The 18287-nt window shown below is 46.9% G+C and overlaps 1 protein-coding gene across 1 annotated transcript in view; it reads left to right on the top strand.

The window, feature by feature from the left end:
* Positions 1-18287, top strand: part of DUOX1 (dual oxidase 1) — a 37062-nt gene that overhangs the window by 9319 nt on the left and 9456 nt on the right. Inside the window, exons 7-25 of the mRNA XM_006883196.1 lie at positions 370-430; positions 529-625; positions 2919-3009; positions 3902-4004; positions 4222-4394; positions 5505-5680; positions 5855-5973; positions 6566-6703; positions 7552-7665; positions 8396-8595; positions 9163-9348; positions 12462-12687; positions 12952-13045; positions 13283-13458; positions 15025-15094; positions 15478-15603; positions 16903-17081; positions 17298-17528; positions 18133-18232. Coding sequence (XP_006883258.1) covers positions 370-430; positions 529-625; positions 2919-3009; positions 3902-4004; positions 4222-4394; positions 5505-5680; positions 5855-5973; positions 6566-6703; positions 7552-7665; positions 8396-8595; positions 9163-9348; positions 12462-12687; positions 12952-13045; positions 13283-13458; positions 15025-15094; positions 15478-15603; positions 16903-17081; positions 17298-17528; positions 18133-18232 — 2660 coding nt within the window. The remainder of the gene's footprint in view (positions 1-369; positions 431-528; positions 626-2918; positions 3010-3901; positions 4005-4221; positions 4395-5504; positions 5681-5854; positions 5974-6565; positions 6704-7551; positions 7666-8395; positions 8596-9162; positions 9349-12461; positions 12688-12951; positions 13046-13282; positions 13459-15024; positions 15095-15477; positions 15604-16902; positions 17082-17297; positions 17529-18132; positions 18233-18287) is intronic.

Here is an 18287-nt window from a genome sequence, read left to right as displayed (position 1 = left end):
AGCTCACTGCTGCTGCTTTGTACCATTGAGAGGGAACTGACCTTAGCTGACCCTCTAGCCGGTTTTTAGAGGCAGTAAATCACATGAGAGAAATGCCCATCTTTTGCCTGCAAAACAGTTGGGGGATTTGAACACCGAACCTTTGAGTTGGCAGTGTAATTCCTTACCACTAAGCCACCAGAGCTCCCTAAGGAAGTACCAAAAGCCACTAAACTCAGGTTACTTACTCCCTCCTCCCCTCCATCCTGCCTTCTCCTGTCACACATCCATACCCCACCACTTTATACCCCCTGCACACAGGTTTTCTAGTCTAAGCCTCCCCTCCCCTGGCATTTCTCATTTCCTCTTGTCCCTCTTCTTGCCCTTTAGAACATTGCTTTCTATGAGTGGCTGCCCACCTTCCTGCAGAAGATGCCCCCAGAGTATGCAGGTGAGAGGAAGATGAGGGAGGGTGTGAGTTTGAGGAGCAGTGTAGGAGTAGGCTGGGTTGATTTAAGTACTAAACTCTATCTTCTTCCATCCTCCCAGGGTACCAGCCATTTCTGGACCCCAGCATCTCGCCGGAGTTTCTGGCAGCCTCTGAACAGTTCTTCTCCACCATGGTGCCCCCTGGCGTCTACATGAGGTCAGGAAAGGAGCTCAAATGCAGTTTTGTTTGTGCAAGGTTGTTGTTGTTGTTTGTTGTTATGTGGCATCAAGTAACTTACGACTCATAGTGACCCTATGCACAACAGCCCTGTAACGTGCTCTATCCTGCCAACTTTACTGTCTCTGATACACCTATCCTCATAACCCCAGTCACAGAATCAATCCATCTTATCGAGGGTCTTCCTCTCTTTCTCTGTCCCTCCACTCTTGCAAGCATGACGTCCCTCTCCAAGGGCTGGTTCCTCCTTGCAACATGTCCAAAGTATATCAGACGAAGCCTCAGAATCCTTGCCCCAAGGAACTGCCTGGTTTAATTCTCTCTAGGATGAGCCTGTTTGTTCTCTTGGCAGTCCATGGTATATTCAATACTCTTCTCCAACACCACAGCTCAAAGGCATCAATTCTCTTTCAATCATCCCAAGTCATTGCCCAACTCTCTGATGCATAGCAAGCAATTGCAAAGACTATGGCCTGAATCAGGCATACCTTAGTCCCCAGACTGGTATCATTGCTCTTTGGTATTGTGGAGATGTGGTGCAAGATTAGATGACAAAAATTTGCCTTCAGGAGCTCACCAAGCCAAAATTAAACCCACATTGATTCATGGAACTCTTCTAACAAAGTTCTGAGGTGGTACATTTTAACTGAACAAAACTGCCTCATCTTTTTCCTGGTCCACTTCAAGAGCCATCAAAACACAGATATGGACCTAAGGTGGCCATCCTTCCAGGGAATAGTGAGTATCAGGAGGGAGGAGTTAACATCAGAAGGTAAATAGACAGCATTTTCAATATGGCATGATCTACCAAAAGAATAAATAAATCTGTCTTAAAGGAAGTACAGTCAAAAAAAAATTACTCCTTAGCAGCAAAGATAGTCAAACTTTGCCTCATATATTTTTGGTGTATTATCAGAAGAGAATCAGCTCCTGAAGAAAGACAGACATCATACTTGGTAGAGGGTCACAGAAAAGGAGGAAGACCCTCAATGAGGTAGTTTGGCACAGTGCTTGCAACAATGGGCTTTAAGCACAAACAGAGATTGAGAGGTGGTGCAGGTCAGGCAATTTTGTTCTATCACGTAGATTCTCTGTGAGTCTGAGCTGATTCCAAAGTACATAGATAGCAACAACTATGTAAGTATATGCACAGATATGTATATTCTCTTGTAACTGGTATAGATTCCAATCCCTTGACTAAAGATGGACTATTTGAGGCTCAGGGACCCCTAGAAAATAGTGGTTAAATTGCTCAGCTGTTAACCAAGGGTCAGTGAATGGAACCCACCAGCTGATCTCTAGGGAAAAGATGTCAACGTCCTAGATATTTACAGCCTTGAAACTATATAAGGGAGTTATGTCCTATCCTGTAGAATCACTATGAATTGAAATCAACTCTGTGGCAGTGGGTCTGGTTTTCTGTTTTGGTTAATTGAGTCTCAGAAGGTGAGTCTCATTACATAGCCTGCTGAATCTGAATCACAGTTTTTGACACTACATTGGGGGCATTTTTACTTATAAACACAGTTCTGAGATTTACAGACTTTGAGGGTGGCATTATATATATATATGTATATATATATATAAAATTATGTGAATGGTGGAAAAAATATTAGCTCTGAAATAAAAGAGAAATGGAAAATTAATATATAATATTTCATTCAGTGCACATGAAACAAAACATGCAAGCTTTTTGCTGAATTTTTGTGATCATTTAAATAAATTTATAGATTATATTATTTTACTCTGTAACTCCTAGATATGCCTTATAATGACTAAGAAATCTTAGACTAAAGTGATCCAGAGGGAAGTAATTATAAGAAACAAACAAGAATCCTGCAACTTTGCTAAATTCACTTATTAGTTCTCATAGTCTGCTGTTGTCATTATTATAGTTCCTTTGAAATTTTATATACTGTTATTTGTGAGTAAAGATTTTGCCTTTTCCCTTTAAAAATAGAAAAACCTTTAAAAAGAAATTAAAGAAACAGGCAGACTGAATAACAATGAAAGAACTTTTTTTCCCAGAGAAAAAAGTGAACTATCAGGGAGCCAGGGAGGAAAATGTGCAACAATGAATGAATGGAAATCCAAGTTCTTTTTAAACTTTCATTAAAATCTCAATTTTAAAAAACCCTCAAAGAAACAGTTAAAATGCCCTAAAATATTTAGTTACATGTGCATATATATAGATTATAAATTATATATATAGGAGGCCAGAGATGACAGAGCCCGTAGTCTGTCACTGCTTCCCCCGTTTCCTGCCTTTCAGAAATGCCAGCTGCCACTTCCAGAAGGTCCTCAACCAGGATTCAAGTATCTCTGGAGCTTTCCGAGTCTGCAACAGCTACTGGAACCGAGAGGTCAGGACTGTGTATGGGGCAGGTGGGGGAGGTATGGGAGTGTGTCTCTGCACTGGAATAGACTGAGATGGAGGAGGCTGCTCTGGGAATCTCTGCAATTTGCTTTACCAATGTCCAACATCACAAGGCAAAAATCAGAGCTGCGAGAGAGAACAGGGGGGCCTATGCAGGTGAGGTCTTACATTCATTTCTGCTTCCTAGATTCTTTCTCTTCCTTGACAGATCTGAGCCTCAGAGGCTTCTGAGTATTCCAGGCATCCAAGCCCTGAAACTACCCAGTTTAGCATTTTCAGGGGAACATATTTGTATGTGTGTGTGTGGTCACGTGCATGAGCATATATGTGATTCTAACAGATTACTAAAGATTCCATCCAAACCAGGTCAGTGTAAGAGAACAATCTTTTAAAATAAAATCAGATACTTTGTTCTCAAGTAGTGAGTTCACAAACTGAAAGAAGGATAGGAAGAAAAGAGAAAAAGCAAAGAGTCATATAGCTGAGCTTAAAGAAACCACTTTTAAACTGATACCCTTTTTATAAAAGGAAGACACTGAGAGATTCTGAGATCTGTGAGCTGCCTGCAGTTGTTCAATGACAGGAATATGATCAGGACCTAGATTTTTCAGTGCCTTTGTCAACCACACAGCTATGAGTCCTAAGACAGAAGACGTTTTGAGGCCCTTTGTGCTGTGGAAACATGCTCCCCACAGCATAGTCTTTGGATTGGGGCATCACTCTCTGAATCAAGAACCAGCCTGAGGAGAGGGCTAGCCCACCAGTGAGGAGCAAACGGTAGATCTGGGTGGACTCAGGGACATGGGCTGTGAAATGGAGGAAGCCTGGCAGCTCTGTCTCTGGCCTCATCAGCCACACCTCTCTTCCCAACCCCAAAGCATCCCAACCTACAAAGTGCTGAAAATGTGGATGCACTGCTGCTGGGCATGGCCTCCCAGATTGCAGAGCGAGAGGACCATGTGGTGGTTGAAGACCTGCGAGGTAAGGCTGAGACAGTCTGTGAACCCTGAACTTTGGGAGGAGGTTTGGTTGGAGCCCCACCCCAGGCATGGTGAGATGTCCGAGGCCAGGAGCTTGCACTGCATTTGCCATTGGAAGACTTCAGATCTACTGATCATGGCTCTGGTCTCCTTGGAGCTGGTTGGAACTTGGGGCCTGGGCTGGAATTCTCTCTGACTCTCTGGTGTCTCATCCACAGATTTCTGGCCTGGACCACTGAAGTTTTCCCGTACAGACTACTTAGCTAGCTGCCTGCAGCGTGGCCGGGATCTGGGTCTACCTTCCTATACTAAGGCCAGGGCAGCACTGGGGCTACCTCCCATTACCCAATGGCAGGACATCAACCCTACACTCTTCCAGAGCAATCGCAATGTAAGAAGGAGTCGGGACCCAAAGGACAGGGTGGGAGGACCAGGGCAGTTGGCCCAAGGCAAGGAAAATGGGCACTGAGACATGGACCCCTGAGACCAGAACCTGATGGAAGTCAGGACTCACCAACGTAAAATGTTCTAATATCACACACGTGGGTGGAGTCTACCAGACCAGCAGGATTCAGCTCTGAACTCTGTGTGCCCAGCTACAGCAGACATTTATTGTGTATGTAGTATATGCTAGGCACTTAATAGATACTATCTCATTTATTCTTTCCTAGCAACCCTTTGAGTGGGTATAGAAGGTCCTTAGTTTTGGAGCAAGCTGTGCTTCATTTCAGCTCTCTTTGGTCAGCTGTCACACTCCGTGCTGTCTTGCCCATAGCCAACAGAACAGCTTCAGCTGACTTACCATCCTTGGAGAGCAGTGTTTCTGCAATTATGTGCTTGTTATTACATCTCACCCCTCCTATATTGTAAAATGGTTTTGAAATGGAGACTTGAGGAACATAATACAGAAGTGATATGTGCATGGGCTCAAAACTTTTATAGAATTGATAAAAAAAAATAGGAACTACAAGGTACACAAGTGTATTGACTCTTTAGCTTCAGTGAGATCTAATTGGAGTTAAACTGGTGTGTGCTTCTTGAATTATGAAGAACTGAAGTAAAGATCAAGTAAAAAGTGCTGAGACTCTATTGCTTAAGACTATTTCTAGAAGACAATGTATAATTGGGAATTTTTACATAGCTCTAAAAGAATGAGAACTCCTTATCACAGTGTTCTATCATTCAAATGTTGCACTTACTAATTTTGCCTCTTCAACTTTCACATTTTTTTCAAGAGTAAGTTATGTGCAAAGATTGGGATGGACTGCCTTTTTTAAAATTCCAGTTTATAAAATAGGCAGCTGAATATGTGAGAGGCTTGCTAGAAATGAGTTAACTGAAAACACAGAGGGTGGCTCCTAAAGCCTACTAAGTGTTATATAGTTGTCAGTTATTGTTACTGTCATTATTATTTATCCTGAGGCCAATCCCTGAGAGCCACCTCTTTGCCCAGAGCTGATATCCTATCCTTTCAATCATTGCTGCCCTTTTGTATCCCCAGGTGCTGGAGGCCACAGCTGCCCTCTACAACCAGGACATCTCCCGGCTGGAGCTGCTCCCTGGGGGGCTCCTGGAAAGCCATGGTAACCCGGGACCCCTCTTCACAGCCATTGTCTTTGATCAGTTTGTGCGACTGCGAGATGCTGACCGCTACTGGTTTGAGAACACAGGGAATGGGTAAGGCCGGCCTGCCTGCCTGAGGTCTCACCCTCTCTCTGACCCCAACAATGGCCATCATTTCTTGATTCCTGGTTTACCTCACAACTTCGTCCCCAACCCTTCTGGATCTCTTCCTCTGGGTCCTTGAGTAGTCTCTTTTCCACAATAGCTCCCATCCTCTCTACTCAACAGGCTGTTTTCAAAGGAAGAGATTGCAGAGATCAGAAATACTTCCCTAAGGGACATCCTAGTGGCCGTCACCAAGATGAATCCCAGTGCTGTGCAGCCCAATGTCTTTATCTGGCATGCAGGTAAGTGTGCAGGGAATAACTGGAGGAAGACTGAGCCCAGAGCCCAGTCCCTCTCAGCCCTGCGTTTTGCCTCAATGTGTGTGGCTGGACAGTAGCTCCAAAGGAGAACTGAGTCACAATTCCGCCCATGGAAATTTGGTTCTGGGTTCCAGAGCGGTTCCACCCAAAGGTGTAGGTTCCTCTCTGCACAATTACGGGGACCCCCAGAAGTAATGATCCTGCTCCCTCCAGCTCTGCTGGGCCACAGAGGTGCCTGAGTGAAGGCAGGACCAAGAGTTAGAATTGGTGTGGTGGTTCCCATTCTGGCTGAGGGAGGATGTGGCACTCGGAGGTAATGACTATGTCTTTGATGCCACAGCAGTAGAGAGAGGAGGGCTGTGTGGTATGTGTGAGGAATAGACAAGGATGAAGGCTCATTTTTCACCCCAGTTGTTACCCAAGAAGGCAAATGCCACATTCCTCATAGGGTGGCAAGAGTAAGCAACTTCTCCCCTGCCACCAAGGCTCCTTGCCCTCTTTCTACTACTCTCACCTGCTCAGTGAGCTTGTGGTCCCTGCACCTCCACAACCCTGCTTTCCTCTGCCTCCTCAGGAGACCCTTGTCCTCAGCCAAGACAGCTCAGCACTGAAGGCCTGCCAGCCTGTGTGCCTCCTGTTGTTCGAGACTACTTTCAAGGCAGAGGCTTTGGTTTCGGAGTCACCATCGGGATTCTCTGCTGCTTCCCACTGGGTAAAAATAATGGGCAGGGTGGAGCTGGGTGAAGTTGTGAAAGATGGGGTAGAGGATCCATCTGTGACAGTAAACTGCCAAGTGTTGCCCTTCTGGGCGGGAAGCCAGAAAGGAGGGGCATAAGTTTCTGACCTGCAGATAAGTCATCTCTGGAGAGAATTGCTTCCACTTCTCTGAGGGTCAGGAGCCTTGAGGAGTTTACAGTCCACTACTCTTTCTAAGATCCTGGGCCTGTCTGTCTCAGGCAAACTCCTGTTTCAGAAACAGAGCTAGGGGAGCTCTGGTGGCCTAGTGGCAAGGACCTGCAACTACAATCCCAGAGGTGCACGGTTCGAATCCACCAGATGCTCTGCCGGGGAAGGAGGGACAATTTCCTCCTGTACCAGTCAGATCTGATTTGATGGTACACTCACACAAAAATTAAAAAAAATAATAATAAATAAATAAAAATAAAAAGGAAACAGAGCTGAGCCAAAGTCTCTAGGGTCAGTGTTTAGGACATAATCTTTGGCAAGAATGTTGAGAGGTTTGACCATCAGTATGGGAGTGGTCACATTTGGTACAAGGATTCTAGAACTAGTTTCTGTCTGGGACAGGTCCCAGGTGGTGGAAGCAGGAGAGGTTGAGCAGGCATCTTGGATGCTAGCCAAAGCTCCTTGTAAGATGCAAAGCACCTTCCCTGATCTCAGGGAATATCACAGCTTGAGACAAGTGAGGGGCCAGGGACCCAAGAAACAGAGGCAGCATGGAGTCTTGCCAAGGAAAAGATCTGGGGAAGGAGTCTGCTATCTCCCCCAGACTCTTGCTTTCCCCTGAGCATCCTCTGGCACTCACCCCTGTCCTCCTAGTTAGCCTGCTCAGTGCCTGGATTGTTGCCCGGCTCCGGAGCAGAAGTTTCAAGAGGCTCCAGGGCCAAGACCGCCAGAGCATCATGTCTGAGAAGCTCATAGAGGGTGTGAGAGGTACGTCTTGGGGCAAATCAGGGTGAGAGTGGGGAGCACACATTTCCAGGAAGCCTCCACCTTTGCCCCAACAGCCTATTGAAAAGCCTTCCTTTTTCTGGAACTGGTCAGGGCAGATGAGAAATGCCACAGTAGAACTAGAAGCTCCACCTGGAGTCCCTTAACCTCCATCACTTCTTTCAGTGGTCCCAAAGAATGAGAATGTGATAGTTGCATGGAGGTCCCATGACTGCCTACATTTGACGCGTCACTATGACTCCCAAATCCCTAAGAACTGCTGCACTGTGTGTGGCATCACATACTGGAATTTCAGGCAGCAGAAAAGTAAAAAATGCAAGTCTAGAGTCAGACTGACTTGAGTTTGGAATCGAATGACCATTTTGGGTTAGGGGACCTAAGGCAGATATTTTAATATTTCTAAACCTAGTTTTTCTTATCTGTAAAATACTAATTGCCTTCACCTTTTAGGTTTGTGAAGATTCAGGAAACAGTTCATACAAAGCCCTTTGTAATATTAGGTATATGCAGTCACTCGGGAAATGTAAGACACTGTTCTTCTCATGGGCTAGAAGCACAGCAGGACTGTCAGGGAAGGGATGACCACCAGTACCCAAGAAAGAGACAGCCAGCTGCTGGAGGCTTCTATCTAACTCCAGCCTTGAGCTGGCCTTCTTACCCCTGTGCCTCTGGGACTGGTGGACTCTCACTGACCCACCCCATCTTCCGCCAGTTCTGGAATGGCAAGGTCGGAAGGAGCCCTGCCGCCCTGTGCTTGTGCACCTGCAGCCAGGCCAGATCCGGGTGGTAGATGGCAGGCTCTCCGTACTCCGTACTGTTCAGCTGCGGCCACCACAGCAGGTCAACCTCATCCTGTCCAGCAACCACGGACGACGTACTCTGCTGCTGAAGATCCCCAAGGAGTATGACCTGGTACGGTCCAGCTCCTTATCGGGCAGGAGTACTGGTCCAGGAAGCAGGCTTCTGAGATTTAGTTCCTAGATAAAACTGGTAAACCTAATAGGTTAATACATGTGAATATATCTGTCCTTCCTTGAGTCTGCTCAGGGACATGGTCTCCACAATCCCTTCTACTCTTAAAGATGAGACTGTCTCCTCCCTTTCTAAGGACTTCCCAGTTGGTCCTAGCTGGGAGTCCTTAAAAGGAGCCAGGCCCCCTTCGTTGTCTTTCTTATTTCAAGGTCTTATTTATTTATTGTAGAGGTTCTAGGGGTGGGGGTGGCTAAAGGAGGCTCTGGCTGCAGCTCACTCACAGTTCCTCTGACCTCCCTGCCATCCCCTTCCTCCTCCAGTACAGAATAGAAAGGAGGCATGGCTTAGTGCATGGGCCTTTGAATGCTAGTGCTGCAGCTATAAGCCAGCCAGTCAGCCCCACTGTAAAGCAACGTGGCTCTTTTCAGTGCCCTGGCCCAATGACATAATCCATGTATACTGCCTGACTGTGAGAAGACTTGATAATAGTTGCCCGCTCTCCTGTAGGTGTTGCTGTTTAACGTAGAGGAGGAGCGGCAGGCGCTAGTGGACACCCTTCGGGTGATTCTGAAGGAGAGTGGGCTGCACTTCCAGGAGTGGGAGCTTCGGGAGCAGGAGCTCATGAGGGCAGCTGTAACCCGGGAGCAGCGGAGCCACCTCCTGGAGACCTTTTTCAGGCACCTCTTCTCCCAGGTGTGCACATGGGATCGGATCTGTCCTTGTGTGTCTGACTGTGCTGATGTCTTTACCTGTGTGAGGACAGGAGGAGGGCTCCAGGGACAGCCATAAACCCTGAGTTCTATACTAGTAATCAACTTCATTGCTGTTTTTAGACAAGCCACCTGATCTGTCAGGCAGTGCTTGTGTTCCCTACCCTGCCTCCAGCTATGAGGCCCCTTTCAGGTGATACTCAGAAAGGGACTTCTCTGTGTGTGTATAACTTCTTTCTCCTCAGGACTGCTCAGCTTTCTGCCCCCACTCACCTCAAGCTTCTCAGCTGGTGACAGAAGCTCAGCTAACTATGGGCAGTGTGGAGACAATGACAGCCCCAGCTCCATGCCCTCCTTAGGGATTTGCAGCTGCCAGAGACTACCATTCATGCTAACTCATTGCTGTCAAGTTGGAATTGGCTAATAGCTGACCCTCCATTGAGTTGGTGAAGGCTTTGTATCGCACAGGAGGATATTGCCCATGTTTTCTCTTGAGAAGCAACTAGTAGATTTGAGCCACTAAAGACACCACCTTTGGGTTAGCAGTGCAACTCCTTATGGACTGGGCCACCAGAGTTCATTAATACCCATATGACTTGTTTTTGAAAGCTATTGAGTGGACGTAGGGAAACAAGATAGAGAGAAATGCCAGGGCTGCATTCAACACTTAGCATAGAAATAAAGGCGGCTTAGAAGCAGCCTAGCAGAGTAGAAGAATCATAAAAGATGTAAGAGAAACGCATCATGATCCTCCCACCGGAGGAGTTATATCCCACTAGGAAGATAGAGAGTGCATAGAATGAATGGCAAAGAATGAGTCTGCAAAAGTTATTGAGGAAATAGCTGATCTAGAAGATAAAGAAAAGTAGTGAGTTTTCAGGCTGGTGTAAGTTCTTGGTGAAGGTGACATTTGGTAAGATCTCAAAACCTGGAAAATTTTTCTCTTTTATTAATTTTAATGAAAGTTTACAGAGACTTAGGGTTTTCGGTCATTCATTTTTGCACTTTTCTCCCTGCCCATTCTCTCCCCCCACCCCCCAGTTCACTCCTCTCCTTATAAAGTAAAAGACAAACTTTTTCATTGCTATGCAATCCCTCCCCCAACTTCACGCCACTGTGCAGCCTTCATTCTGGACTCCTGTCATGACAATAATACCCAATCATATATCCGTTTAAACAGTTCTCTCCCTCATCTGTTTCAATACCGTATACATCATTCCTCCCCTCCTTCTCTGTCTTCCCTCTATCCCAATGTCAGCCCTGTTTTACAGCAGTGGCCCTATGCAATATTTGTCCCTTTGTGACAGATATATTTCACTCAGCATAATGTCCTCCAGGGTCATCCATTTTGCATAATATTTCATGAGTTTCTTAAAACTTGGGAAATTTTTTACTTAAGGGAAAAAAAGAAGAACTAAAAAGAAGTCATGGAAAGGAAAAACAAATCCTTGTGGAGAAAGAACACTGGCTGGGGACAGGTTTAATGAGGTCTTGTGAGTTGCTGTTAAGTCAGTTCCAACTGATGGTGACCTTAGGTATAAAAGAGCAAAACATTATCTGCTCTTGCGTCATTGTTATGATCACTGCTAATTTTTAGTACATTTTTGCTATTATATCAGCCTATCTCATTGAGGGGATTTCTTATTGTAACTAATCCTCTGATTTGCCAAACATAATCGCTTTTCTAACTATTAGGTTTATGAGGGGAAGCTACTGTTTAATGATCATCTATTATGTGCCAGACATATGTAGTATGTCATTTTATCTTCAAGCTAGCTGAACTTGAGCATGCATAAATAGGACGAGAGATCCAAGGAAGCTCAGGGTGGGTGGGTTGGCAGCACTTTTGAAAACTCTCATTTCAGGGCGTGGGCAAGATGTAGACATCACCAGGATGTTCAGGAGGCATCAGGGATGGGGCATTCCTGCTGTGTTCTGGGAGGAACCTCCAATCCCTTATATCTGCATAGTGCTCAGAGCTTCTCAGAACAGTTTCTACAAAACTTCTCTTGTTACTTCTCATAATAACTCTGTGGATTAGTAGGGCAGATGAGGAAATGAATCCCAGACAATTGAAAAAAGTTGCATGAGGTCACAATGCGAGCAGGTGATAAAGTTGGGACATGAACTTGAGCCCATTACCTCTAGCCCCAGATTCTTTCCACTAAAGCACCTTGTTATATAAACAACCAGGTTTCTTGGACTAATCAGGCTCAGGCCAGTGGCTCCCACTGACAGGCAGGAAAGACAGGCCCTGTGACTTTCATGCAGCCTGCCTCCTTCACTGTCTGTTCTCCCCACGCCAAGCAGCCTCTGAATAAACTGGAGATGCTCTGTGATGATGAGAATGTCTCTGTCCCAAGACAGAGCTTTTCCCCAGCATAGCCAAGGCCTGGCCTTAGAACTCTTTTGGATGTGAGTGACAGTAACCTATCTGTTCGTGCTAGCATTGGCAAAAGGAAATTGATTCTGAGAAAGCAGCAAATGAAACCTATCTCCCCTATGCCACCTCTGCTTTCTCTGTGCCTCTACTTCGTTCTTTCTCTGTCTCTGAGCACTTTGGAGGACAGTCCACACTGCTGAAGTTTTGTTGAGCCTGTCATGTTAAGACAGTAGACTGGCAAAGGCTTCTTAGTGTAACTTCTTAGAGTATTCCAAGATGCTGTCAGTTTCCTGAATTTCAGATCCCCAGTGTGGATGGCAAAACCTATAGCATGTTGCAATGCTAATCAAAAAGCCACATGACTGGTAGCTCAAATCTACCAGCTACTCTGTGGGGAGAATGATGTACATTCCCTTTCAATTAAGTTTGTAGCTCCAGAAACCTACAAGTTGCTCACTGTGAATCAGAATTTACTCAGTGGCACTGAGTTTGAGTGTGCACTTTTGAACTTAGGTTAAGTATGCATTCCTAGTCAAGTCAGTTAAGGTCGGGATTCTGTGAATCAAATGAGGCCCCTGGGACCCAGGACAAATGAGGCTGTGTTCAGGTAACAGTACAGACACCCCAAAAAGTGATTTCTGTAAGCCTCAATTAACCTTCAAGTCAAGAAAGCTTTGTATTCTTCCCTTCCCTCTGTCACTGCCCAAATGCAGGTGCTGGACATTAACCAGGCAGATGCTGGGACTTTGCCCCTGGACTCCTCACAGAAGGTTCGAGAGGCCCTGACATGTGAGCTGAGCAGAGCTGAGTTTGCCGAGTCTCTTGGCCTCAAGCCACAGGACATGTTTGTGGAGTCCATGTTCTCTCTGGCCGACAAGGATGGCAACGGCTACCTGTCCTTCCGGGAGTTCCTGGACATCCTGGTGGTCTTCATGAAAGGTGAGGATAGAGGGAGTGATTGTCCAGAAAAAGGATGGACGGGGACTGGAAACTCAGGCTAGAGAGTGGCTGACCTGGAGGTGAGGAGGCATGGAGGACAGATCTCCAGTCATGATCAAATATCTGGAAGCATTCTAATTATGGATCAGGAAGCAGGGAGACCCCTACTACTTACAGAATTGAATCACACTGGTTTGAGGTTTCTTCTAGTCAGAGGGTTCAGGCAGGTGAACTAGGGCTGTGCTCATGGGTTTCTTCTTGCAGGCTCCCCTGAAGAGAAGTCTCGCCTTATGTTTCGCATGTACGACTTTGATGGGAATGGCCTTATTTCCAAGGATGAGTTTATTAGGATGCTAAGGTTGGTTCTATGGCACAGCTGGGGGAAAGAGATGGGACATGAAAGAGGGAGAAAAGGGATAATGACTAGGGACTCTCTCCTTACCCTCATCTCCAGGAACTTAGAGTTAGTACAAGGCTTGGGGGTTCAGGCAGTCTGAACCCCTTCATATGGACTCTTAAGAGCTGGTGGGAATGGCCATTCTGGCACTCAAGTTCCTCCATAGGATCTGATCGTTCCTCTCTTTCCTAACCCCAGGTCCTTCATTGAGATCTCTAATAACTGTCTGACCAAGGACCAGCTGGCCGAGGTGGTGGAGTCCATGTTCCGGGAGTCAGGCTTCCAGGACAAGGAGGAGCTGACATGGGAAGACTTCCACTTCATGCTGCGGGACCACGACAGCGAGCTCCGCTTCACACAACTCTGCGTCAAAGGTGAGGTGATCTGGTTGATAAGGCAAACTTATCCAGTAGACAAACAACACAAAGGGCCTACATACTTCCAGGAAAACAGAAAAATGTTTAATTGTTTGAACATCAGAAGAAAACATATTCTGTGCAAGTGTGTGTGTGTCTATGTTGGGATGTGTGTGCCTATGTTGGTATTCCATTATATCCCCAGTGTAGTGTTCAGAAAATGTTTGAGTATGTGAAAAGCTACTTCTCTGTCCTTCCTCCTACTTCCTGTACAGCCTGTGTCTGACTCAAGTAGGAGGGAGCTAGAGTTGTGAAGAGTGCGGAGGTAGCAGGCACCGGGGGTTTGTCAGCTCTAGGCTGTTATGGTTTCTTCTCTGTTTAGGATTCTCGCTGAGACATGTTAAAACTAAACCCAGCCCCTCCCAACATCATGAGAACCTGAGGGGGCTGAACAGCCTCAGTAAGGGAGGGACAAGTGAGTCAAGACACAGATGGACATCTAATCAGGGCTTCTCCTGTTGAGGGGTTCAAAGAGTGAGGGGGAGTTGGTAGGGAGGATACTCAGCAGACCTGATTCTGCAGCTCTTTACCTTTCCCTGGCAGCCAGGGCGGTGTGGCATCTGGGCCTGAGGGCAGACACAGGGGCCTGGAAGTGAGCCCAGGCCACCGAGTTCCTGTAATATCGAGCCTCTGCTTGGGGTGGAGGTTAGGACAGTCTTAGGGAAGGAGGATTGGTAGAAGTTAACAGTGAGAATGGTTATGCTGACTTTTAACAGTTGTGACTTACTCTCCCAAGCTTTATTTAAAAAAATGTTAAACCTACAGATAAGATATAAGAATAGTGCAACTAACATCCTTATATCCTCCACCTAGATTTGCCATTTGTTAGCTTTTACCACATTTCCTGTTTGCTGAAAATAGAAATTTGAGAATTAGTGTCGATCTCTTTATTTTACTTTAAACACTATGGTTTTATGAAGTTCCGTTTTTAATCACTTTTTGGCCTCAGAGCTATAGACCAGGAATATGGTAAAGATGGTTTAGCTCTTGAAAGTGACCTCTAATTTCCCAGGCCTCTGTTGAGGACCCAGATTTACAACTCAGTCCTTCTCTGCCCCTTGGCTCTCAGCTCTCAGCCTAGACAGAAGAGCTGCTCTTCATTTTCCCCTTCACAATTTTATTATGTACATTTTCAAACTTAGAACATTTTATTCCTCATATACCCATTACCTACATTTAACTCCTGGGAAGGTTTTAGTTGGAGGGATTTAAGCATGGTTTCTGTGTCAAGATGGACTGAGCTGGTTACATCAATTTCCTGAACTCTACCCCATAAGCCTGATACCTGTTCCAGAAACGGGTCTGACTCAGGAGTTCCTTCATTTCAGGCCCTTCCCCGATCCCTGTGGTGGGTTCATCTCACACTGGGGACAAGGCCTGCGGGCCTGGAAATCCAAACAAGACTTCCATTGGTCAGAGATCCTGAGCAGTATTTCAACATGGGCAGGGGATGCTGTATGTTTGAGCCAGGCCAACCTGGGCCCTGGGTGCAGAACTTCTCTTGAGCACAGCTGTGCATTGCAGGGGTGGAGGTGCCTGAAGTAATTAAGGATTTCTGCCGGCGTGCCTCCTACATCAGCCAGGAGAAGCTCTGGTGAGCCCCCATCCAGGAAAGGTTGTGGCAGGGGGTGGGATTGAGGAGCTAGTCTTTATCTGTCCCAAATAACTGGAGTCAGGGCTGACACTAGCCAATTAGGAAAAGGTGACTTAATAAGAACAGAACTGGCTGGCTTTCAATGTTCACTTGCTGCCTGGGTCAGATGCCCATGTAAGGGATACGGCCACATGTGATGGCCTTTAGCTGCACTCCAAGGGCCTGCCCAGCTCACTTCATTGTTGGGTCTTTGTGGGAATGGCTGCTGTCCTCTGGCTGAGCAATTGGACTCTTCCTTGACAGTGTGGGTCTAGAATAACAGGGGCATCAAAAGACAGTGGCTAGGTGGTCAACATTTTTCTCTCCTGCCATTTTCATTCCAGTCCTTCTCCCAGAGTGAGTGCCCGCTGTTCCCACAACAACCTGGAGGCCGAGGCAACACTACAAAGACTGCAGTGCCCCATGGACACAGACTCTCCCCAGGAGATTCGACGGAGGTTTGGCAAGAAGTAGGTCTGTTCTTCCCCTTAACTCCAGGCAGTTCATCCCATTACTTCAGTAATGAAGCATGCACTGATTACTTTGTGTCAGGCATTGTGCTGGACATGTGGGTGAGAGCAGAATGGATAATCCCTACTCAAGCATTTCCCAATCTGGTGAGATAGACTTGTGCATTGCTAATTACAATGTCCCAATAATAGACCTTATAGCAGAGGTGAGTGTAAGGGGCCCTGGAGCCCAGAAAAAGCCAATACCTTTGCCTGAGAGTTCAGGGAAGGCTTCCTGGAGGAAAGATCCTTTGAGCCTTCAGCAAAGCCTGATGGAAATTGGGAGCTACAGGCCTGGGAAGCGAGAGGGCTGTTCTAGGTAGGCTCTAGGCTAGATGGATGAGATGAGCTCCCCTATATGATTACTTGGCAAGCCACTCCTCACTATTTAAGGGAGCTCTGGTAGCTTCAACAAGACCTTCAACAAGGAGGACACTTGCATTTAAGGCCAAGCCCTTGTCTCCATTTTGGGAAGTGGGTGAAGTGACTGGACTCTGTAAGATGGGCTTTCTTGTTTTGGTTGAGGGTCATTGTGCAATGTTTTTTGGTTTTTGGTTTGTTGGAGTTTTTATTATTATTATGAAAGTCTCTTGTTTAGAGTCAACAAAACCTTCCCGAGGGCCCTTACATTTAATAAATTTGGTTGGAAGGATTCTCTTTAATCCTTTGCTGCTATATTTTGGAGTAACATTCTTCTAAGTCATACAACACTCTTTTGTCAATTTGCTGTGTTGAGGTAATTTGGGTTTGCTGTGATGCTGAACCTTTTACCGTTGGGGTCTCAAATGCCATAATGGCTGCCCAAGGTGGACAGTGTTTGGTGGAGCTCCCAGTTTTTAGACAGGTTGGGAAGCAGGAGTGGCATCCACTTCCATAACCACATGCCTCTGGAAACTCTATGAACTTGGAGAAACGATAGTCATAGAAAGGCCTCAGGTCTTTTGTTCATGGAGTCGCTGAATCGTGTACTACTCGATGGCAATCAACAACTGGTAGCTTAAGAGTTGAGCTGCCAACCGAAAGGCCTACAGTTCGAATCCACCAGCTGCTCCCGGGAGAAAGATGGACTGTGTCCTCCATTGTGATTAAGTGTCTTTAAAAACCCACTGGAGGGTCAACTATGGGTCCGGTTTAGACTCAGCAAGGCACACAACAACAACAACAGGATAGCCCTTGGGGTCTGAGCTCTGCGTCCCTTCCTCCGGTGCTCCACTGGCGCTGGCTCCGCTGGGGTTGTCACCAAGCCGCTCTGTCTCGCAGGGTAACGTCGTTCCAGCCACTGCTGTTCACCGAGGCGCACCGAGAGAAGTTTCAGCGCAGTCGCCGCCACCAGACTGTGCAGCAGTTTAAACGCTTCATTGAGAACTACCGGCGCCACATTGGCTGTGCGGCGGTGTTTTACGGCGTCGCCGGGGGGCTGTTCCTGGAGCGGGCCTACCGTGAGTGACAAGTGACAGCCTTGGGGGTGGAGCCTCCGGTGGGACAGGGCAGGTCCGGGGCGTGGCCTGAACTTAGTGAAGGTCCTGGGAACCGGGTGACATTGAGTGGCAAGCAGCCTGGTGGGCGTGGTCACCCTCAGTGCTTGGGACGTGACCTCGCTGAGCCCCTCTCCCCTTCTGCACTGACCCGCCCTCCTGCCTGCTCCCCCTCCGCAGACTATGGCTTTGCTGCTCACCACAAGGGCATCACAGACACCACACGCGTGGGCATCATCCTGTCTCGGGGAACGGCGGCCAGCATCTCCTTCATGTTCTCCTACATCCTACTCACCATGTGCCGCAACCTCATCACCTTCCTGCGGGAGACCTTCCTCAACCGCTACATCCCCTTCGATGCTGCTGTGGACTTCCATCGTCTCATTGCCTCCACTGCCATCGTCCTCACAGGCAGGGCCTCCTAGGATTCTTTCCTTATTCCCATCCTTGCTGGCTTCCCTTCCTCTGAGTGCCAGCTCCCTGTCTTTTTGTCCTTTTGACACTGTTCTTTCTGGCTGGTCCATCCCCTTTGGACTTTTCCCCTCTTGCAAGTTGTCTTTTCCTTTCCATCTCTGCCTGGATGTGTTAGATGCACCCTCAATAAGGATGAAATTAATCAAGGCAATTGTGAAGTACATCCAGGAGCCCCTCATTGCCAAATGCTGCCTCAGCCCTGGCTTTCAAGGCCACTTCACCAGCCTCTAGTTGACTCGGTTCTAACACCTTAGAATGAGCACATAATATGTTACCTCTCTGGGAGGATGTTTGTGTTTTTACAATATGACTCTGCGAGAAACCAGAAGAAGGAACTCATAAGGTTATGTTCATGTATGGTGTGGGTATATGGAGTTTAGGGGGGAAGGACCATGAGACTGTTTCGAGATCAGAAGTCCAGAACCTTAGGCCTTTTTTGCAAGCCCCTGTGTTTGTCCCTGGTCCTCCACTTTGAGCTGAATGGGTTAAGCCACACACACTGGACTGCTCTAGGCTCACCACCCTGGCCTGTCTTTCTTAGTCTTACACAGTGCTGGCCACGTGGTGAATGTGTACCTGTTCTCCATCAGCCCTCTCAGTGTCCTGTCCTGCCTCTTCCCTGGTCTCTTCCACAATGATGGGTGAGTATGAGTGTGAGAGAGAGAGAGAGAGAGAGAGAGAGAGAGAGAGAGAGAG

Source organism: Elephantulus edwardii, unplaced genomic scaffold (genome assembly GCF_000299155.1).
Source record: "Elephantulus edwardii isolate Elephantulus edwardi_28Jun2011 unplaced genomic scaffold, EleEdw1.0 scaffold00026, whole genome shotgun sequence".
Classification (NCBI taxonomy): Eukaryota; Metazoa; Chordata; class Mammalia; order Macroscelidea; family Macroscelididae; genus Elephantulus; species Elephantulus edwardii.
The sequence above is the reverse complement of the archived record's forward strand: the minus strand, read 5'-3'. Positions and strand labels throughout refer to the sequence as shown.